The 23,470-nt window shown below is 49.7% G+C and overlaps 1 protein-coding gene across 1 annotated transcript; it reads right to left on the bottom strand.

Moving 5' to 3' along the window:
* Positions 1 to 1,432: 1,432 nt before the first annotated feature.
* Positions 1,433 to 17,944, bottom strand: Tbx21 (T-box transcription factor 21). Its single transcript, XM_021213747.2, has 6 exons — positions 17,287 to 17,944; positions 5,325 to 5,479; positions 4,859 to 4,980; positions 3,460 to 3,618; positions 3,307 to 3,368; positions 1,433 to 2,603 (listed from the first exon to the last, which is right to left on the bottom strand). The coding sequence occupies exons 1-6, from the start codon at positions 17,772 to 17,774 to the stop codon at positions 1,997 to 1,999; spliced, it is 1,593 nt and encodes a 530-aa protein (XP_021069406.1). The 5' UTR covers positions 17,775 to 17,944; the 3' UTR covers positions 1,433 to 1,996.
* Between the last annotated feature and the right edge of the window lie 5,526 nt (positions 17,945 to 23,470).

The raw sequence follows: 23,470 nt of genomic DNA on the forward strand, positions 1-23,470 counted from the left end.
ACTTCTGGTTTCCATGACACCTACATAAATATACACATACATAGCTAGATGTGGTGGTACACATCTTTGATCCCAGCTCTCAGGAAGCAGAGGCAGGTGGATCTCTGTAAGTTTGAGGTCAGCCTGCTCTATGTTGTAAGGCCAACCTTGTTTACATAGAATTTCAGGACATCCAGGGCTACATAGTGAAACCCTGTCTCAAAAAAATTTTATTTATGCTGTGTATAGGCTCTGATGTCTTTAATGCCAGCACGCAGGAGACAGAGGCAGGAGAATCACTTTGAGTTTGAGGCCAGCCTAGTCTACAAAGAAAGTTCCAGGCCAACCAGAACTACTACTACTACTACTACTACTACTACTACTACTACTACTACTACTTCTTCTTCTTCTTCTTCTTCTTCTTCTTCTTCTTCTTCTTCTTCTTCTTCTTCTTCTTCTTCTTCTGAATTATTATTTACTTTTTGTGAGTACACTTTCATGTGTACACTTTCATTGTCTTTAGACATGGTTGTCTTTAGACATGGTGGGTCCAGGAATGGCAAAACCAGCAGGAAGATACGATCACCATTTCCAACGATGGACAACTCTAATTCTTTTGCCTTTTGAGCATCTTACCACCAGACCGTTCCTTCTATAGCTCAGGAGAGCGCCCCCACCTCGTCCACTCGCAGCACCCTGTAATCTCTGCTCTCACTGAAGTTCTTGGGGTTCCATATTTTCCCTCTTCCCCTCCAAGTCTGGCTGGATTTCAGAGTTAAGTTTATGATTATGACTGAAAACTAAATGAGAGGGGTGGGGGGGGGGAGAAGAGTGCACACCAGCTCACAATGACAGCTCCCACACTGAGGACTTCATCAAGCGCTCGCTAATCCTAAATCCTGCCCGAGTGTGCACTAAGGTGACTCATGTGGAATTGCTAGTGTATGGCTGATCTTGACCTACAAAGAGTGGCAACATCACATGGTATAGTTTCTACTTATGCCTTTAACACTTGAACAAACTCCTAAAAATGGAGAGTGATAAGATGCAAAGATAAATCAAGAGTCCTGGCTTTCCTGAACTCCGCCCCACCCAGCCTGGTCCTAATCTTGCTCCCACACTGCCTTCCTCCAGGAGCTCTTTGGTCACAATACACCTTTGGTCACATGTGGCGGCATGAACCACCAGCTGGAGTGCTGAGGACAAGACATACTCTGAGCTTATCCCTAAGTGGGGCCAATTTAGGTTCCTGGCAGTTACCCCCCAAAATCAAGAGCCCACAGAACAATGTTGCTAGATCAGCAAACCTTGATCCACACACACACCCATCCCACCCATCGGCCATGGAAGGAGGACGCTCTTACCGAGTCCTTGTTTATTTTCAGAAAGTGATGCAAAACAGAAGAAATACATCCAGACACCACTCTCTACAATAAATAGCCTCCCTCCCCCTCCCAAAGAAATAAAAAAGAGACACCCATGTGTGTACACTGGTTCAAAGTGACCCTTCCTCTGCACCCACCCTCTCGTCTCCTCGCAGGTGGCCCAGTCCACCCGTAGTCACCTGAGTCTTCTCTGTGTGGCTGGCTGTTGTAAAAATGCATGTGTCTTCACTTTCAGGTCAGAGATTAACACAGGAGTTAGCCGGTGTTGAAAGCCAGGGTAGGGGAAGAGAGCAGCTCTCCTGGACCCCACCCCAACCCCTCCACCTCACAGGAAGCCATGAAATCCCTCTGGGTCCAAAACTTTCTGGAGTCCATTCTCCGTTCTCCACGGAACCATCGGTCAGAAGCAGCACCAGGTTCGTGACTGTAGTTCGGGCAGAGGAAGGGGCAGGGGACACTCCTGTCATATTTCCTTGTGGGCCAGGAAACAACAAGTGAACCCCAGAATCCTTCTTGCCCCTCTTCCTCTCCAACCAATCACTATACAGGGAAGGGATGGGGAGAGCTCGGGGCTCTCCGCCCCGCATCTGTTTTCTAAGTTAGTCGGCACCTTCCAATTCAGCGGCATTTTCTCAGTTGGGAAAATAGTTATAAAACTGGCCTTCGGTTTCCTTATCAAAAGGAGAGGGGGCCCCAGCGGGAGAGGAGCTGTCGCCACTGGAAGGATAGGGGGATATCCTCCTCCTCTTAGTGTCTCCTTCGCCTAGTCCTGAGTCGCTGGGCTCCGGCTGGAGGGAGGTGACCTCAGTCCACAGCGAGGGGGAGGAGCCCTGCTCCTCTGAGGATCCCAGGCCAGGGTCCATGGGCAGAGTTCGCATGGGCCGGAACCAGCCAGCTGGGCTCATCTTAGGGGGGTACTGAGGGGCCACGGGCCAACCAGCTCCAGGTGCCAGGACATCTTGGCCCCGGTAGTAGGGCACAGTGGGCCCCGGGGCAGAGGGTAGGAATGTGGGCTTCATGCTCACAGCTCGGAACTCCGCTTCAAAGCTGTGTTCCCGAGGTGTCCCCAGCCAGTAAGGCTGTGAGACCATATCCTTGGGCTGGCCTGGAAGGTCGGGGTAGAAACGGCTGGGAACAGGATACTGGTTGGATAGAAGAGGTGAGAAGGGGTCTCCCCCAAGCAGCTGACAGTTGGGTCCAGGTGGCGAGGGGACACTGGTATCAACAGATGCATACATGCTAAAAATAAATAAATAAATAAATAAATAAATAAAATAAAAACAGTGAGTCGGGCGGTAGTGGCGCACGCCTTTAATCCCAGCACTTGGGAGGCAGAGGGAGGCCGATTTCTGAGTTCCAGGCCAGCCTGGTCTACAGAGTACATCCCAGGACAGTCAGGGCTACACAAAGAAACCCCGGCTCGAAAACAAACAAACAAACAAAAAAAAACAGTGAATAAGGGGGCTGGAGAGATGGCTCAGCAGTTAAGAGCACTGAATGCTTGCTCTTCCAGAGGTCCTGAGTTCAATTCCCAGCAACCACATGGTGTCTCACAACCATCTGTAATGGGATCTGATGCCCTCTTCTGGTGTGTCTGAAGACAGCTACAGTGTACTCATATAAATGAAATAAATAAATCAAGAGAGAGAAATAAATCAAGAGAGAGAGAGAGAGAGAGAGAGAGAGAGAGAGAGAGAGAGAGAGAGAGATATCAAGGCTATACCAGGCTTCTAACAAGTTCCAATCTCAAAAAATTAAAAAATAAAAAAATAAAGTTAATAATAAACCAAGTCACAAGCATGTCCCTTCCCTCCCCTGTCCCTCTCTCCCTGGCCTGCCTGGCCCCCAGACCCCCCGAGCAGAGACAGGGCACGCTGAACACTGAACTACATACAGTCCCATCTCAGAAAGACCAAAGGGGATTTGAACCCAGAACACTTACGACTCAAAGTTCTCCCTGAATCCTTTGGCAAAGGGGTTGTTGTCGATTTTCAGCTGAGTGATCTAGAGAGGGGGAAATAGAGTCCCCTGAGTCCCCTCCCCACAGGAAGTCTGTCCCACCCTCCCTCTGTCAGACGCCCGTCCCCAGGCTCACCTCTGCGTTCTGGTAAGCAGTCACCGCAATGAACTGTGTCTCTTGGAAGGTAAAGATGTGAGTGTTAGAAGCAGTGCAGGCAGCCTCCGGCTCTCCGTCATTCACCTCCACGATGTGCAGCCGGGGCTGGTACTTGTGGAGGGACTGCAGGACGATCATCTGGAGAGGGGCCAGGGGGTAACAGGGTCACAGAAGGAGCCGGAAGGAAGGTCCTCCTGGCCTCATGCTGGCCTCATTTCTGGATGCACTTGCCTTCCAGTAACTACTAGCCCCACAATGAGACAGACTAGAAAGGATACCTGAGTTCATCTTGTGGCTTCACCCACCCTACCACCATGCAACTTCTCCTAAACATCCCTACTGGAACTCACCAAGTAGGCTGACTGGCCAACGAACCCTAGAGATCCACCTGTGTCCCCGCCATCCCCTCCCAGCGTTTAAATGACTGGTTCATGCCATTACAACTGGCTTTTCTTTTCTCTTTTAACCTGGGTTCTAGGGATGAAACTCGGGTCCTTGTCTTTCCAAGGTAAACACTTTACCAACTGAATCCTCTCTCCAGCTCCAGGTTTTAAAAAAAACAGGACTGGTTCTGTGGAGATGGCTCAGCAGATAGAGGCATTCGCTGCCAAGCCTGGCGACCTGAGTTTGATCCCTTAGGATACACATGGTGGAAAAAGAGGATCAACTCCAGCAGGTTGTCCTCTGAACTCCACAAACAACACATCATAGCAACTCACTCCCCCGCAACTAACTAACTAACTTACTAAGTAAATAACTAAATAAATAAGTAGATAGATAGATAGATAGATAGATAGATAGATAGATAGATAGACAGACAGATAGAGGATAGGTGGATAGGTGGATGGATAGATAGATGGATAGATGGATAGATGTAGTAACTGTGTAAAAACAAACCAAAACAAGACCCATAATTGTTCAATGTGAAGTCACTTTCACACTGAACATCCATTCCCTGGGACACTGGGACCATCACGGTGACAGATCATGATCTAGTGAAGAAGCCCCCATGTTGTTCTGACGTGTGCTGACCCAGGAGCAACCCTTGCCAGAGATCCAGTGTCTACCCATCTCGTTGTCTCCCAAAGATGGGTAGGAAAGAGTCATAGAGAGGAAGAAAAGGAGCTGGGGCACAGAGCAGCTCAACTGATAGCATGTTTGTCGAGTCTGGTGCAATATCTAGAACCACGTAAGTCAGGCATGGTGGCACATGCTTGTGATCTCAGCACCCAGGAGCAGAAGGAGCAGAAGTTCAAGGTTATCCTTGGCTAGGTAGGGAAGAGGAGAGGAGAGGAGACTCCAACAGTACCAAGTGGGTCTTAGGACATGTCAGGGGATAGATCTCAGACGCACAGGCAGGTGGGGCTGACAGTCCTACCTGGGTCACATTGTTGGAAGCCCCCTTGTTGTTGGTGAGCTTTAGCTTCCCAAATGAAACTTCCTGGCGCATCCAGTGGGCTCCGGTGTTGGGGGAGTCTGGGTGGACATACAAGCGGTTCCCTGTGGACAGTTAACCTTATTGTCAAGTATTGAACAGACACTGGAGATGTGGGATTTTGCCTCTTCTGAGTGGACCGTGTGAAAGATGCAAGGGAAAGGACAGACAGGCTGAGCAGGGGCAGATAAGGGCAGAGGATTGAGCGGAGTGAATCTTTCTCCCTTCCCAACCCCCCACCTCAGTTAAATCAAATTAGAGAGGAGGTAAGAAGCCAAAGGAAGGGTGAGGTGGGTGGATAGGCTGTAGGAGTTAATCCTTTACATCGGGGCAAGGGCTTGAGTTATCCACCAGGGGGCGCCCTGTCTAGGAGAAAACGCATGCCCACCACTCCCAACCCTGGTCGTACCTGGCATGCTGCCTTCTGCCTTTCCACACTGCACCCACTTGCCGCTCTGGTACCGCCAGTGGTGCTGGTCCACCAAGACCACATCCACAAACATCCTGTAATGGCTTGTGGGCTCCAGCCCGGCCACGGTGAAGGACAGGAATGGGAACATTCGCCTGTGGGGAACAGAGAAGTTCCAGGGACCATCAGCACAGAGGCACAGAGGCAGTCACCCGTGTGCATGTGTCAAGCTGTAGCTGGCCTCCACTTGTCCTCAAGAGCCAACTGACAAGTGTGTCAGAAGGTAGCTAGCTTGTTAGTTATTAAATATAGATGTAGGGCTAGAGAGATGGCTCAGCGGTTAAGAGCACTGACTGCACTTCCAGAGGTCCTGAGTTCAATTCCCAGCAACCACATGGTGGTTCACAACCATCTGTCATGGGATCCGATGCCCTCTTCTGGTGTGTCTGAAGACAGCGACAGTGTACTCATATACATGAAATTAATTAATAGATAGATAGATAGATAGATTGATGTAACAGATAATTAATTTGTAGGACTGAAGAAATGGCTCAGTGGTTCAGAGCATGTAGTGTTCTTCCAGGGGACTGAGTTCAGTTCTCAGCACCCACCCACATCAGCTTATAACAGTCTTTAACTCCAGCTCCAAAGTGGAATGCCTCTGGCTTCCACTGACACCCACATGTGTGCATGCGCGTGTGCATGCATACACACACACACACACACACACACTATTAATAATACATCTAGCCAGTGTGGTAGCACACATCTTTAATCTTAGTACCTAAGAGCAGAGGCAGGAAGATCGCTGAGTTTGAGGCCAACCTGGCTGAAGAACAGACAATGGCTACTGGGCATTGCCCCCCAACTCTGTGTTCAACCCTGTCATGTGCAGGGCATCAGCAGACACCATAAATCAGTGCCTACTGCTGATGATTAAACCTAAGGCTTAATGCATGGCGGGCAAGCACTGAGCCACATCCCAGCCTGCAGACTTTTGACAACGCTTTCCTCTCAAAAGATCAGTTACTAGATAATTATCTGGAAACCACTGTCTCTAACATTAGTGAGCTTCCTGCGTGGGCCAAAGGCACCAGACATCCCTTTAAAGATAGCCCCAGAAGGTGGGTGTGCCTGAGTTCCACGGCTCCACTGTGACTCTCGCGCTCTGCAGCACACTCCTACCCCATGGCAGTCACCGACAGGCCCTCCCTGTCCCACACATATATAGTATGGCCTGCCCCAAGTCCAGCCTTCAGAAACTCATCAAACACCCTAGGTGTCCCAGAGGCATTAATCATTCTCATGCTTAGTCTTGGGTCCCAGGAAAAGCAGAAGTTGGTGGGTGGGTGGGATCCTGCATGACCCTCCCTCATTCTAAAGTGAAAGTCAGGAAGGGGAGCGCTCTCCTGCAAAGGCCTCCCCACCACTTCCACCATGGCTGCCCCCCCATTATCACGATCACGACAACCACCACCTCCCTATCACAACCACCATCGTTCTCACCGCTATCTCTACCATCACGGTGACACCGTCTTCACCAGTACAACCTCCGGGGTTGTCACTTCCACAGTCATCGCCATTATCATTGCCATGATTGCAGCCACGGTGTCTCCAGCCACCACCTCTACCACTCCCACCACCAATACAGCCACCATCCATGTCCACCATAATACAGACACCGCTACCTCCATCTCTACAGACACCACCTCCACCAGATCTGCAGCCACCATCTCTACAATCTTATTAATACATCCACCGATTTCACCATGTCTTCTATCTCTCAAGCCACCACCTCCATCAAAGCCACCACTCCTACCCTCACTCTGGCTACGCCTCCGCCATGACCATGGCCGCCGTCACTCCCACCACCACACCCACCATCTTCATCATAGTTACAGCCACTGACTCACACTTGCCATTACAGCAGTCTCGACTTTCGTTATCACCAGCACGGCCATCCTGTCTTCAAGCGCTACCATCACCATCTCTTCTGTCCACTCTAGCCACAGCCTTCACTGCCACAGCCACCACGGCCAGCCTCTGCATCACCAGTTCCAATGACTGAGCTCTGCCTTCATGCCCCGGGGGGGGGGGGGGGGGGGGGAGGGGGCGGGGAGAGCGGTGTGGTCCCTTTAGGTCCCACATCCCACCTCTCAGGGAGCCACATAGAACAGGAAAGTGCTTGTCTCTTAATCAAGAAACCTAGAGACTAGAGGAGCCTCGAACTCACAATGTAGCTAAGGACTTTGAATTTTTCCTGCCTCAACTTCCAAAGTGCAAAGATTACGGGTGCACACCACTATAGTCTGTGTAGTGTTAGGGAGCCATCCAAGACATAGTGAATTTTAGACAAGAACTCTACCAACTGTGCTACATCCCTAGACCAAGAGCTAAGTATGGAAAACCCGAGGTGGGGAGAATATTTTCAATCCATTTCCCTCACCGACTCATTGTAAGCCGTTCAGGTTGTAGTTTCTGAAGTTAGAGCACGTAATGCTCTTCTGGGGATCAGGGTTTGGTTCCCAGAGCCACACCAGGCAGCTCACAAGTTATCCGTAACTCCAGTTACAGGAGATTCAACAGTCCCTGGCCTACACAAGAACCTGCACGCGTACAGTGCACATAAACTCACAAAAGCACACATACATGTAGATAAAAATAAGTTTGAAAATAGGGAGTTGGGTGTGGTGGCACATGTCTTTATTATTATTACTTTTATTATTTGTTGCTTTTTAGAAACATTTTAGACTTGTTTTTATTTTATTTATTTTATTTTATTTTATTGTATGTCTGAGTGCTCTGCCCCATGCATACCTGCAGGCCAGAAAAGGGCATTGGATCCCTTTATAGACGGTCATGAACCACCATGTGGTTGCTGAGAACTGAACTGAGGACCCCTGGAAGAGCAGCCAGTCATTAGCCATCTCTCATGCCCTGTTTCTTTTTCAAGACAAGGTTTCTCTGTGTAACCCTGGCTGTCCTGGAACTTGTTATATAGACCAGACTGGTCTCAAACTTAGAGATCCACCTGCCTCTACCTCCCAAATGCTGGGACTAAAGGTGTGCGCTACCACTGCCTAGTGTATTTTACTTTTTTGAAACAGGGTTTCATATGTAATTCTGGCTATCCTAGAACTTGCGATGTAGGCCAGGCTGGCCTCTGACCCACAGAGGTCCACCTGCCATGTCTGGCTTGGCCCTTGTCTTTAATCCCAGCACTCAGGAGGAAAAGGCAAATGGATCTCTGTGAGTCTGAAGCCAGCCTGGTCTATGTATGGAGTTCTAGGACAACCAGAGCTATGGGACAGGGAGACTCTGTCTTAAAAGAATAATGTGGCTGGAGAGATGGCTCTGCTTTCCCAGATGACCTGGGCTTGATTCTCTGCACCCACATGATGGGCCACGACTACCTGTAACACATGCATGAAGACGTAACATTCATACACATTAAAAAAACTATAAAGGGCTGGTGAGATGGCTCAGTGGGTAAGAGCACCCGACTGCTCTTCCGAAGGTCTGGAGTTCAAATCCCAGCAACCACATGGTGGCTCACAACCATCCTTAATGAGATCTGATGTCCTCTTCTGGAGTTTCTGAAGACAACTACAGTGTACTTACATATAATAAATAAATAAATCTTTAAAAAAAAAAAAACTATAAAAAACAAATATAGTTTCTTATCTAGTGACCAGGTCTCATTCATATTTTCTATTCTAAAGGAATAGAATAGCAAGCACCTTTTTGGTGCTAAGTATAGAATCCAGGGCCTCGCGTATGCTAGGCAAGGGCCCTGCCACTAAGCCCCGTCCCCAGCCGCACACCATGTTTATCCATCCTCTACTTACGCATGAGCCAGCTCATCAAGGCCGTCGTCCTTAGAGATACAAAACGTCTAGAAACTCTACACCTGAAGACACTGAAGCTTATAGAGAGATTGATGAACACCCCCACACTATGGTTTCTGTCTGTCTCTCCTACTTTTGTCCTGATAGTGGGTGACAAGAGATACAGGAAGATTGTGAGTGAAAGGCAAAGGGGGGGTCTTAGTTTCACTTTAAAAGATGATGAGATGTTGTACAGTCATGAAGACATGAATGTTGAAGCGGAGGAGGAGGGAGAGGAAGAGGCAGCCTGGTGTGGTGGCGTATACTTAGAATTCCAGAGCTGGGGAAGTGGAGACATCTAGAGTCTTGTGGTTTGCCAGCCAGCCTAGCCTACTTGGTAGACTCTAGGCTGGTGAGACCCTGTCTCAAAAATAAACGAACAAACAAATTAATTAATAGATAAACCAAGCATGCTGGTGCACACCTTTAATCCCAGAATTTGGGAGGCAGAGGAAGATCAATGTGAGTTTGAGGCCAGCCTGGAGTTCTAGGACATTCAGGACTACATACAAAGATTCTGAGAGAGAAAGAGAGAGAGAGAGAGAGAGAGAGAGAGAGAGAGAGAGAGAGAGAGAGAGAGAAGGATTCCTGAGGAATGACTTCCTAGGTTAACCAGTGGCCTTCACACAAATGTGCACACCTGTACATGTATACACACACACACACACACACACACACACAGAGAGGACTGAAATAACCAGCAGCTAGAATCCCAAAATAGCTCCCTAATTTACACATTGCTTTATTGGGAAGAAACCAGTAGTGGAGATGAATCTGCTACCAAGTCGACGACCTCCTTAAAACTACTTGCCTTCAGGGGACAGAGTCCAAGATCCCATAATTCTCTGCTGCCCCAAGGCTAACCCGCCTAGCGATGATTTTTACAGGGCTGTGGGACATGGCAGGGAACATAGTGAGTTCTAGGCCAGACAAGGCTACACAGTGAGACCTTGTCTCCAACAACAAAACAATCACTAGTTTCAGACATCAATCAGCTTTCCATGGGATTAACTGGCTGAGTCCTCCTCAGAGCAGGTGGAGAACAGCTAAGCTTTTCTGGGTAGCCATTTCCAAGTGATTTTGAGATTCTTAGTCTGCGGGTCCAGACTCGGGAGGAGGAGGAAGAGGTCACTTGAAACAAGTGTTTTGTAAAGATCTGAGAAGTTAAGTTGGGGTCATAACTCAGTATAGGAGTGCGTGCTTAGAGAGGTGGCTCAGGGTTAAGAGCACTGGCTGCTCTTCCAGGGGATCCAAGTTCTATTCCAAGCACCCACACGGAGGCTCACAAATATCTGTATCTCCTGTTCTAGGGATCTGATACCCCGATACAGACATACATGCAGGCAAAACATCAAAGTACTTAAAAAATAAAAATAAATTAAAAAAAAAAAAGCATTGATTGCCTCATATCCATGAGACCCTGGGTTTAATATAGCGCCACCAACAACAAAACATCCATGGGTGGAGAGGTGGCTCAACAATTAAATGCACTTGTTTGTGGGGCTGGAGAGCTGGTACACCACTTAAGAGCACTGGCTGCTCTTTTAAGAGGACCTAGGTTCAATTCCCAGGACCCACAGGGCAGTTCACAACTGTTACTCCTGTTCCAGGGAATCCAACACCCTCACACAGACATACACACATGTAGGCAAAACACCGATGTACATAAAATAAAAAGAAATGAATTATTGTTTTTAAAGAAGCACTTGTTCTTGCAGAGGATTTGGGTTCAATACCCAGAGCCCGCATGGTGGCTCACAACTACCTGTAACTCTGGCTTCAGCACTGACTTCTGACCTCTGGGCACACCAGACATGCCTGTGGTGTACAGACAGACATACATGCGAGCAAAACATTCATGCATTAGATGAGTAATTATTAAACATTCAATTTTATAATTACAAAGCATTAGATTTACAAATAAAATAAATCTAAATTTAAATAAAAAAAAGTCTGAAAGGTTAGTGGGATACAGTGTCTAGCGCTTAAAATCTCAGCACTTAGGAACCTGAGGCAAAAAGTGTGCTGCACATTCAAGGGTAACCTGGGCACGGGGAGCTCGAGTCTTACCAAACAAACAAACAAACAAACAAATAAAGTGAAGGGCCGGAGAGATGGCTCAGTGATACATTCTGCCCTTACAGAGGACCCGTACTTGACTTCTCTATAGGCTCCAAACCACCTATATAATTCCAGTTCCAGGAGCTCTGACCTCTAACCTCTATAGGCTCATCCATACTCATAGCATATACACGATCCACCCCCCCCACACACACATATACGCATAAAAAATATTTAAAAAGTAAAAGTAATTTTAGAAGTAAAATAATAAGTAAAAAAAAAAATAATTAAAAATTGCGAGAGTTGGGACGATGGGGAAAGGTCACTAAGGCCCTGTGGCACTACCTCACACGAAGTGGGAAGGGCCTTCGCCACCCAGACGTCACACAACCAAACGCATCTGCACACCGAGCTACTTAACACCAGCTCTCCCCAAAAGTTATCTTAATTATAATAATCAACCAATCACAGCCAGAAAAGTGGGGATTACCAGCAATTAGTACCCGCCCACACGCCCACAGGACCGGCCTCTCTTTCCTACTGAGAAAGCCTTCCCTCCTACGGTTATTATTTGTATTTACCATTCACAACACAGGCTGCACACAGAAGCACTGGCTCAGCCTGCACCCTGGGCTCCCGGGTTGCTCCAAAAATGCACCAAGGAGACTCCAGACTCTTCTTCCTGTTTGCACGCTCATTTGTTTGTTTGTTTGTTTGTTTGTTTGTTTTTAAAGTATTATATCTAATGGAAAGGTGGCGGCACACGCCTTTAAGCACTGAGGAGGCAGAGACTGGCAGACGTCTGAGTTTAAGACCACCCTGCTGGGCAGCAGTGGCACACGCCTTTAATCCCAGCACTTGGGAGGCAGAGGCAGGCGGATTTCTGAGTTCAAGGCCAGCCTGGTCTAAGGAGTGAGTTCCAGGACAGCCAGGGCTACACAAAGAAACACTGTCTCGAAAAACAAAACAAAACAAAAATAGACCACTCTGGTCTACAGTGAGAGTTGCAGGGCAGCCTGTCTCAAAATCCCTGGTGGAGGGAACCAAAGAAAAAGACAAGTATTACATTTTATTATTTTTATTTTTGTAGGGATGTGTATGTCTGCCCGTTGGGGTAACCTACTCTGCATAAGCATGTGCGGGAATCTGAACTCAGTTTGTCAGGATTAGCAGGAAACACCCTAACTTGTGAGCCATCTCTCTGGCTCACCTCAAACTCTTCTTGTGCTCAATTTCCCTCTCTGAGCCCCACTAGAACCGCCCTCATCAGTCGTCATCCCCCTGCTCTCTACTCAGAATCAAAAGCATCGCTACCACAGATCCATACTAGTGGGTGAGCCCAGGGTGGGTGGGAGAGGAGCGACCAGGGACAGACTGAGTCAGCCCAGGGCCAACGGCTGAGGGGCTGCGGCTAGGTCTGGGATGGAAGAATTTTTCAAAAAGAAAAGACCGTGGGTGATGTGGTAGTGACTTACAGGTCACTGAAACCCACAGAGGGACAGGCCAGCCTTCCAAAGCAGGAGGACCGAAAGGACTCTGCTCTGAGCCCAAAACTCTACAGCAAAAGGAGACAGCCAGGACCTCCCAGATCGCTGGAGCACAAACTGAGACGATACAGAGGCCACAGGGCTTGGTAGGGCTGAATTGATGGTGGTCTGCCCCGTCTTTCCAGGATGGGACCCCTGGGATCTGATCTGAAAAGAGGCATCAAAGGAAATGATGGGGAGTCACTGCCCCATCTAACAGGGACCCCATGTCATGCAGTATGGCCTTAGGATCCAAAATGTGAGGATTTCTCACACACACACACACACACACACACACACACACACACACACACACACACACGGCATTTAGGAGTTTCTTTTTTAAGTGTGCTAATTGGATTTTTAAAACTATTTATTTATTCATGTGTGTGTGTGTGTGTGTGTGTGTGTGTGTGCACTTGCACGTATGCATGTGTGCCCATGTCAGTGTAGAAGCCAGAGGACAACTGAGATATCATTTCTCAGGCACTGTCCATCTGTCCGTCTAATCTATCTATCTATCTATCTATCTATCTATCTATCTATCTATCTATCTATCTATCTCAACACAAGGGTCTTTCATTGGCTTAAAGGTCTCTGATTACGCTGACTGGCCAGGTATTACAAATACCACCATACCTAGGTAATCGGCTAATTTTTTGTTTTTTGTTTTTGTTTTGTTGTTGTTTGTTTTTTGAGATGGAGTTTCTCTGTGTAGCTCTGGCTGTCCTGGAATTCACTCTGTAGACCTGGCCCTGAACTTACAAAGATCCACCCACCCGTCTCGGCCTCCTGCCAGGTCCTCATGTTGGCAAAGCTAGCACTTCACTGACTGAGCCATCTCTTCAACCCTGGTTGATTTTTTTTGTTTGTTTGTTTTATTTTGTTGTTGTTTTTCTTAGTTTTACTTTTCTTTTCTTGGATGGTGGAGGTGGTGGACAATACCCATATGTCACAGTGTATGTCTGGAGTTCAGACAACAATCTATGGGAGTCAATTCTCTCCTTCAACCATTTGGGCCCTGGCAATCAAACCCACAGGGCAATCAAACCCAGGCTGTCAGGTGTGGCAGCAAGTACCTTTACCCATGGAGCCATTTTGCCAGCCCATCTTTTTTTTTTTTTTTTTTTTTTTAATTCCACTTTTAAGTCAAGCATGGTTACAGTGCACACTTGTGATCCCAGCATTCCGGAGGGTGAAGCAGGTGGGTTGAGAATTCCAGGTTAGCCTGGAATACATGAATTAAGATCTTGTCTCAACCAAAATTCATTTTCAGAGAAACATAAAGATTCAAAGCAGAAAGATCACCAATTGCAGACCAATCTTGATTGCATGGCAAGATCCTATCTCAAAATACCCACAAGGTGGCAAGTGCCTTTAATGCCAGCACTTGGGAGGCAAGAAGAGAGGAAGTTCTATAAGCTCAAGGTCAGCCCCATCTCTATAGTGAGTTCCAGACCAGCTGAGCCTGTAGAGTGAGACCCTGAAACAAAAAGAAAACAAAAACCAAACAAACAAAATAACTCACAACAGAAAATACCAGACCAATACTGAATAGTTTTGAAGCCAAGCCCGATGATATTTTCTACTTTTATGTTTATTTTTGTTTTTTTTTTTCTGGGTTTTTGGTCTTGTTTGTTTGTTAGATGTTTTCAAGACAGAGTTCCTCCGTGTAGCCCTGGCTGTCCTGGGACTCACTTTGTAGACTAAGCTGGCCTTGAATGCACAAAGTTCTGCCTACCTCTGCCTCTTAAGTACTGGGATTGAATGTGCCACCATGCCTGGCCTTTTATTTTTTTTTATACAGTGTGATTTGTCATAATAAAAAGTTAAAAGATGTACCTCAGAGCAGTGTGAGGTGTGTGCGGAGCACACACAAGGTCCCGGGTTCAATTCTTAGCATTGAAAAGAAAAGTAAACTAGCTTTGGTTCTTTGAGACAGCGTGTCAACCATGCGTGGTGGCCCATCCCTGTTATCCCAGCACTGGGGAGGCAGAGGTAGGAAGAGCTGAAAGGAGGCCTTTGCTACAGAGCAAAGAGAAAGAAAGAGGGGAACGTTACTATGTAGCACGGGCTGGTTTCCAATTATGGGTGTCACAGGGGTGCACTACCACAGCTGGCTTAAGAACAGACAGACAGACAGACAGACAAGTCTAGCATACACTAGGCCCCAGGTTCCAATTATAGCACTAAAGCAATAAGAGCGCCGATACAAACGGAAGAGAGCAAAAGTGGTCACGGGAAAAATATCCTATAGGGACACACAGGAGAGGAGGCCATAGTGTCAGGCCAGTGATATAGAGTGTGTCCCTCCAAATGCCTCCCCTAGCAACCCACAGATAGACAGGCCCCACCCCAGCTCAGCCATCACTGAGGTTGTGGCTGACTCTCTCTCTCTCTCTCTCTCTCTCTCTCTCTCTCTCTCTCTCNCTCTCTCTCTCTCTCTCTCTCTCTCTCTCTCTCTCTCTCTCTCTCTCTCTGACTGGAGGAGCTGAGGCCTGACAAGGCATTGAGAAGACTGGCCAGGCCCCAGGATGAGAGGGCCTCCTGTCGCTGACATACTAGAAAGTCCCATGGTTAGAGGCCCCACCTAGTCTACTGCGGGACTAGCGGGACTAGAGTAAGCCACTGGTTATCCCAGCAACTCGGTATTCGTGGGTATGAAACGGGGAGAAGGCCAGCTCTGCCTGGCTCGATGTGAAATAATGGAAGCGAAAGCAGGCGGGTGTACCATGCACGGCTTTCAGACAGACAGACAGTGTAGGAGGCTGTGGAGATGGAGAAAAGGGAGCAGACAAGTGCCATCCGAGGCCTGGTCCCAGCTGTGGGACCTCAGAAGAGTCCCTTGCTGTCTCTGGGTCTGTTTCTTTCTCTATGCAGTGAGAGACAAGAACTTCTGGATCCTTCCAGTTCAGACATACTCTAGTACCAGAAACCTGGCCAGTGCCAGAGACGCTCAGAGGAAACTCCTCAGAGTCTTTGGAGATGAAGGATGAGCCAAAACCAATCAGATGGTTTATCCTCAGTTTATCCCCTGTGAGGAAGAGCTCAGCAGCTTGAAACCAGCTGTAGTTAGCAGCTATCTGCCCTCTCCCCATGTCATCCTTAGGGAACATACTCTAACAGTGCCTCCTGGGACCCAGCAAGTGTTTCTGTCCCCACTCCCAGAAACTCCACCCTTGCAATCTCTCAATTATGTTTTGAGTCTCCATCCTAATACCGCACATCCTAACTCACTAATGGCGAAGTCCTGGCTGGTCCCCACTGGGAAAGGTAGCTAGCTGCCTCTTCTCATAAGACACAAGAGGGTCCACTGGGGTGTTGCATACGAAATGACCCCTCACAAACTGCAAGTTTCTCTTTCTTTCTTCAGCAAAGAGACTTGATCCGGAAGCAGCAGGCTGAGCCACAAACCATACCCACTAATGCAACAGGCTTAGGGGACCCCCTCCATCTTTCCCCAGGCTGGACTGGTGAATAGCTGGGTGAGGAAGTGGACATATTTTTAGGGACTAGCCTCAAAGGGCACAGTACAAGACTGGATACCAGCTGCAACGGGGTCTTGAACTTGGCACGTTCAGGCCCTGGGCATTTATTTGTGCCTTCGTAAGTTTTGCTGCTTCCCACCTCTCTACACAACACACACACACACACACACACACACACACANTTTATTTGTGCCTTCGTAAGTTTTGCTGCTTCCCACCTCTCTACACAACACACACACACACACACACACACACACACACATACACACACACACACACCCCTCCTCTCTCTCTCTCTCTCTCTCTCTCTCTCTCTCTCTCTCTCTCTCTCTCTCCCCCTCCCTCTCTAGACATATGATCTCAAAGTAAGACCGGAAAAGAAACTTGGCGACCGCTTCTCCATGTCACCAAATCCCAGTCTGCTCCCCCTTCCCCCATACACCAAAGCCATCCTAAGCATAGCCCTAGCAAAGGGACAGCACACTGAGATCTCAAAAATATTCTGCCCCCAACACTTCAATTTCCCAGACATAAGGACTGAGAGGCGATCAGCTCCTGTCAGGTCCGTAACACACTCCTCGCTGCCCACTGAGATCCCAGACTGAGGCAAGGAGCAAATCTGCCCCCTCCAGTCCCCCCCCCCCACGGGTCAACTCTTGGTGAAGCGAGAGTCGTCCTTTCCTCTGCACCAAAGTAACTTCTAATTGCGCCCACAGCATCATCTCTGTCCTTTTTGAGCCCTCTGACGGTTGGTGTGATACCCTCAGCACTCGCGGCTCTTCGGAGTTTGCGGTGCCCTTCCCTCCCCTCAACCCTGCTCCCCGTCTTCTAAAACTGAAGCTCAGACTACGAACACGAAGACTCAACAACCTGCAGCTTCACATTGTGATTTCAAAAAAAAAAAAAAAGAGGAAAGTCGTTGTTCCGGCGGGCCACGGAGGCCAGACTCCCGCCGGCTCCGCCCTGCGAGTTCGCTGCGCTGGGCGCGCACCTCACTCACCGTCCTTGCTTAGTGATGATCATCTCTGTCTGGTGCTGGTTGAACTTGGACCACAACAGGTGGTTGCTGAGCGCGACTCTCAGCTTCCCCGACACCTCCAACCCCGCGGGCAATGCGTAGTCCTCGCGCGGCCCTGGGTAGAGCCCCGCGCGCGGGTCAGGAGCAGGGTAGCCATCCACGGGCGGGTAGCCCTCCGCACCCGCGGGCGGCGGGAAGGACTCGCCAGGCCCGGGGAAGCCAGCCGCCTGGGCCCGGGGAGGGTAGGCGAAGGATCCGAGGAAGCGACCCGGCGCGGCAGGCACCAGGGCGCCCCCAGAGTAGGGCGTCCCCAGGCTGCTACCTGCGCGGCGATCTGTCGGGTCCTGTGCGCCCGGCTCGGGATAGAAGAAGCGATGCTGTTGGTCCGCTCCGGGCCCCCGGCCCTCATCACTCGGCATCGGCTCGGTGCCGGTCAGCATGTCTCCGCAGCCCGGCTCCACGATGCCCATCCGAGGCGGGATGGGCGCCTTCCCGCAGCCGTCGAAGAGACCCGAGGGTCCTTGGGGCTGGGGCGACGGGGACGGGGTCCGAGGACCAATGAAACTCCACTCGAGCCTGAGCTGGGACGCTTGGCTCCTGAGCGCGCGTTGGATAGGCGCGCAGCTGCTCCTGGGCTTTCTCTGCCGCCGGCCGCTGTCACTAGCGGCGCGGCGGCCTTTGCTGTGGCTTTATGAAGCTCCTTGGGTCCCCTCACCCCGCCACCTTGGCCCCGCCCCGCCCCGCCCCCTCGTGGCTAATACAGCTCGAATTCGCGTTCAGTGAGGACTGAAGCCCCGACCCCCACCCCCAAGTGGGGATCAGTAAGTCTCTTGTCGCCCCAATCTGGGAAAGAGTCAACCTGCCGCCTGAAACTCGAACAGGTTTCTCTCCCCAGAAAATCCCGCCTGTCCTGGAAGGCACAGCAAAGGCCCTTTCCCCAGATGGGACTATCTGAGCATTCTCACGCCTCTGGCAGGCTCAGAGCTACTTAGACTATCCATAGTCAACAGATATTCGTTGCTGCCTCCTGTATACCCAGGCTTTGTGACTTTACACAAAGTGTTTGCTCGCTGTCTCTTGTCCCCCATCCCCACATCACTAGCTGCCCACCCACCCCCAGACCCGAGGATGATGCTTGTCCCTCTAGCCCAGGAGGAAACGTGGAAGCTGTCTCCCAAGAAGATTGCACCCAAAGCAGCCCACCGTGGACTGGGCTGGCTGAAATGCTCCCACAAAAGCTCGTTCACGTGGCGGCGTAGCAGCTAGCGAAAGACACGGGAAGTAGCGCTTGGCTGTCAGTGTTCAGAGTCCCAGGGCTGACTCTGACTGTGACTCCTGTGTGTAGGACCTGGGTAAGTCACTTCCTTTGCCTGAAAGTCCCTCAGGCCTGATGGGGTAAGCTAGGGAAATAAATATTCGTATTGGGGGTGGGGGTTGTGTACCTTATACCAACGGGTGTCTGTGTGCCTCTGTTCCATTCTATTATAGAAAAAACAAAGTTAAGTAGTCCAAGCTGGCTGACAGGGAGCCCAACGTCTGCTCTGATGGAGACAGACGGTCCTTCCTCCACTGTTGTATTCCAATAACTACGGTGAGCCCTGCATTTTGAGAAGTATCTCACCTCCCAACTGAAAATGAATCCACTGGGAGTTTTCTTTTAAAATAAAAAGCATCCCCTGGGGTCTGGGATGTAGTTCAACTGATGGAGTGCCTGCTTAGCATACACCGAGCTTCTGGTTCCATCCCCAGCTTTGTATAGAGGGGGCATGGTGGCACATGCCTGTCATCCCAGCACTTGAGAGGGTTGGTAGAGGATCAGAAGTTTAAGGTCATCTTCAGGTACAATTTGGGCCAGCCTGGGTTACAGGGGATCCTATCTCAAAAATAAGTAAATAAGAAGTAAAGCATCGTTTAAGAGTTACTTGTTGGAGCCGGGCGTGGTGGCGCACGCCTTTAATCCCAGCACTCGGGAGGCAGAGGCAGGCGGATTTCTGAGTTCGAGGCCAGCCTGGTCTACAAAGTGAGTTCCAGGACAGCCAAGGCTATACAGAGAAACTTTGTCTCGAAAAACCAAAAAAAAAAAAAAAAAAAAAAAGAGTTACTTGTTGGGCTGGAGAGATGGCTCGGCGGTTAAGAGCACTGACTGCTCTTCCAGGTCCTGAGTTCAATTCCCAGCAACCACATGGTGGCTCACAACCATCTGTAATGAGATCTGATGCCCTCTTCTGGTGTGTCTTATGTTCACATACATTAAATAAATAAATAAATAAATAAATAAATAAATAATTTTAAGGTTCCCACTCATCTTGAATCGGGGGCTTTCAGGGCTGCTTCCTCCTGAAGGAGCATCCCTTCTGTCAGCTTTCCTTTTCCACCTGTAGGCAGACAGAGAACAGTGGAGCAGCCCCCACACAAGACTACCCTTTGTGCATGGATAAAGACCCTAAAGACCGTGTTAATAGGGCTGGAGAGATGGCTCAGCGGTTACAGGCACCGACTGCTCTTCTGAAGGTCCTGAGTTCAAATCCCAGCAGCCACATGGTGGCTCACAACCACCCGTAACGAGATCTGGCACCCTCTTCTGGAGTGTCTGAAGACAGCTACAGTGTACTCACATATAATAAATAGATAGATAGATAGATAGATAGATAGATAGATAGATAGATAGATAGATAAAAGACTGTGGTGATTTTACATCCTCCTCAGCATATCACATCCATAAAGTAGGAATTGGGGCTCTGTACCAGGCGGCTTTCTTGTGTGTGTGTTTCCTCTTCTCCTCTTCTGGAGAGGGATGAAGGAGACCCTTTGCGAGGCATGTTCTCATAGGGAGGTCGTCACCGCCGGAAAGCGAGTTACTTATTGTGTGTATGTGTGGGCATCGTGCCATGATACATGTTCAGAGTTCAGAGTCCAGCTGTATGGGGTCAGTTCTTTCTTTCCATCCTTATGTGGGTTCTGAATCTGGAACTCAGGTTTACACAACAAGTGCCTTTAACCGCTGAGCCATCCTGCCAGCCTCAGGACTAAAAACATCCTTTGTACAGAAAATCTAGGCAGTGAAGAAAAACAGAAGTTAGACGAATCGCCCCCAACACCAGCTCCCCAGAGCAAACCATACTAACACTTTGAGAATACCCTTCTGGACACCCCTCTTGTATAGACCCCCCCCCAGTGTCTCTGTCTTTTGTACGCACACACAAATGTCTAATTTTTCATCAACTTCGCAGTCCGCTTTACCACGTGGGTTCTTGTTTTTTTCTTCACTCAGCACGGTGTAATGGATCTTTTTTTTTTTTGCATGTCAAATATATAAAGATTTACATCTTAAAGAATGCTCCAAAAAATACTTCCATGCAGTTTTATTTCGGTAAAAAGAGATTTTCTTTCCCTCATCTCTGCCCCACCCCACTTCTCCCCTGGGGTGTGACTTCATCGCTACATTTCTGTCCCAGCCCAATAGGACTTCACCCGTAGGGGCCCAGGGGGACACTCTCCTTCCAACTAGAGCTGAACCAAGAGACAGGCTGCTAGAGGAAGGTGAAGCTAGGGACCCCAGGAGGCAGACATGACCCAGGGAAAGGTGGGGGCAAGACAATCAGCTCATCTCTTGAGAATGAGGCCTGGATCCATGACAGCAGCAGAAATCGAGGTCTGGCCTTCTCCTCACCCCCGGCTCCCGACTCCCCCATAAAGGCTTCTATGTGTCGTTGGTCAAGAAGAGGCGCGAGGGCTTGAGAGATGACCTTTGTACCCTTGGCTACCTGTTGTGGAAAATAGATTTCTGAGATTCATTCAAATGACTGATTTCCCCAGGAGGTGAAATTTTTGAACCCCGAGAACTCTTTGGGGGAACATTTTTGCTAAGTGTCCCATTGTGAAAGGCCAAATGGAGCCTTGTTCCTCAGTCTTTCCCTGCCTGATCTTCCATGCTGATCCTCAGGTCAAGTGAGCCATCCCCCTGCTTCGGAACAGAATGTTCTACGCTCCCAACAAGCTCTTAGGAGCAGAAGGGAATGACTATCATAGCTGGGTGGTCCTGGGAGCACATCTCTGAAGGGAGGGGGGGTCTGAGAATGGTCTCCCCATAACCTGATGGGCCGACAGAGCCTGCCTTATTAACCTCAGATTCTCACTGCTCTCACCCCCCACTCCCTCTAATTTCTTCCACCCAAAAAAGAAAGTGCTTGTGAAAAGCGGGGGCTGAGTGGCTCTGGTGTCACCACTGCCAGTCCCGCCCCTCTGCCAGCTTGGGTGAGAAGAAGAACCCCGACTGTGACACCTCCTGCTGCCACCTCACCCCCCCTTCCCAGTCTCCAGTGCTGGAGAGGTGGGAAGCCAGGATTGAGGAGAGGAGGCCCCCCTTGGGATCCCCTCTCTGCCCTGTGGCTGCTGCTTCCAGCCCCTCTCTCATTCTGCCAGTACGCGCTACCCACAGGCTGGTCCTGGGGAACATGGGAGACAGAACACTTCAGAAGTCACACACCCTGTTTGCCACAGAGCTAGGACGGAGGGTCTGAGGTAGATGACCAGCCCATGGTTCTTTCCAGAAGTCAAGTCAATGAAAACCAGTCAAGGGATGAGGGCAAGGCTTGGTGGCAGAGCAGGTGTACATACACACACATACGTGACCCACTTGGCATGTAGAAGACTGTAGCTCCACCCCCAGCACCACACAAAAGAAAAGGTCTGATAGTCTCCTAGAAAAGGTTAGGGAAACAGGGAGCAGTGGGGAGGGACTGTCCCCGCCCTCAGGCTTAGGGCACTGGCTCTCCTCACCCTGTGCTGTTCTATAAGTGTGCAAGACTTCCTTCAAGTCTAAGACACAGAATACCAGGGATTCTCTCCCAAGGCCACACAGCCCTGACCATCCCTCTAAGCCACCACCTGTCATGTGGGTTTCTGGGACTTGCTCCTAAGACATGCTGATTCTGGGGCCCCACAGTGTCTTGAGTTAAGAACTTAAGGTGACAATGGCCTTTGAGGATGCCTCACATCCCATGTCCAGGCTCCTCCTTCCTCCTCTCTGCTACCTCCAAGTCAGAAACTTCCAGCATCGGGGAACAGTGGACGAAGGGCAACGGGAGCCACTTTGCAGGCATTCCAGTGTCCTGGTGGACACTCTACACCCAGTTTCTTCTCCCTTCTCAGGTGCATCCGTGGGCCTGATCCTCTCCTAAACATGTGTGCAGGATCAAGACCTCCATCCCAGGGTTGCAGTGAAGGATAGAAACGGAGTGGGGGTGGGTAGGGCTGGTGGCCCGGAGCTCAGGGCGCCAGGAGCCAAGTCTCTCTGCCTTTGGAACCACAGAGGCCAGAAGAGTGACTGAACGAGGCGCTCAGAGGAAGGAGTCCCTGGCTCAGGATCTGCTCATGAGAGATTCAGAGTCAAGAAACCATGAAGTCAGAGCTTTGGCTGTGACTCAGTGAGAAAGTCTCAGGCCCCGGGAGGGGGGGGGAGCAAGGAAGGGGGATGCCCTTGAAAGCAAAGGCCTCAGAAGCTAAAAGGCTTTGGGGTATCAAAGGCCTGATAAAGGGAAACAACATCTTCCACAGGTGGCTTGGTGGGAACCCCCTACCTCCAACCCTCACTCTCTGGGGGACCTATGCCCGAGTCCTGACAACTTTGCTTTCCTTGTCAGTGAAAGAGATTCATTTGGACTCTAAAGGCTGAGAGCCTTGCCCTGAGGCAGGGAGGGAATGGAAACCCAGGCTGTGCAGCCTTGCCTACCCATCTCTTGCTTCCAGACACCCACATCTTCCCTTTCTTCCCTCTAGCTTTGTGGGTTCTCCACAAAAGGCCCCTCGCGCTCATCCCCCCCACATCTCCGCTAAGGACCTGGGGCCAGAAGCGAACTTGTTCAGGAGACTCCTCTCAGTGAGTAGGGGCAAGCCTGCCGCATACACCATTTCCTGACGGTTGTAATCAACTAGGCCCTGGGGACTCTGAAAACTCTATTTAGAATTAGCCCCCTCCCCCCAGGCGCTCCTAGCTAGGTGAGTGACAGTGTGCTCCAGACCCCTCCTGTACTTCAGCCCACTTATCCCCAGAGGCAGACTGGCAACCCAGATAGGTTCCTGCACACACCGGTTCCTCCCATGTACATAAACAGGCCTAACACAGAGTCCTCCTCAAGATAACCCCTCAGCCCCGCCTCCAGGACCG

Source organism: Mus pahari, chromosome 14, assembly GCF_900095145.1.
Source record: "Mus pahari chromosome 14, PAHARI_EIJ_v1.1, whole genome shotgun sequence".
NCBI lineage: Eukaryota > Metazoa > Chordata > Mammalia > Rodentia > Muridae > Mus > Mus pahari.

What these genes read in the sequence shown, in the direction of transcription:
- Tbx21 (XM_021213747.2), bottom strand. Translation starts at nt 17,774, where the DNA reads ATGGGCATCGTGGAGCCGGGCTGCGGAGACATGCTGACCGGCACCGAG. An exon ending in ATCATCACTAAGCAAGGACG is followed by an intron (nt 5,480 to 17,286) that starts GTGAGTGAGGTG and finishes TGTTCCCCACAG; the next exon opens with GCGAATGTTCCCATTCCTGT. An exon ending in TTCAGGGAGAACTTTGAGTC is followed by an intron (nt 2,604 to 3,306) that starts GTAAGTGTTCTG and finishes ATTTATTTTTAG; the next exon opens with CATGTATGCATCTGTTGATA.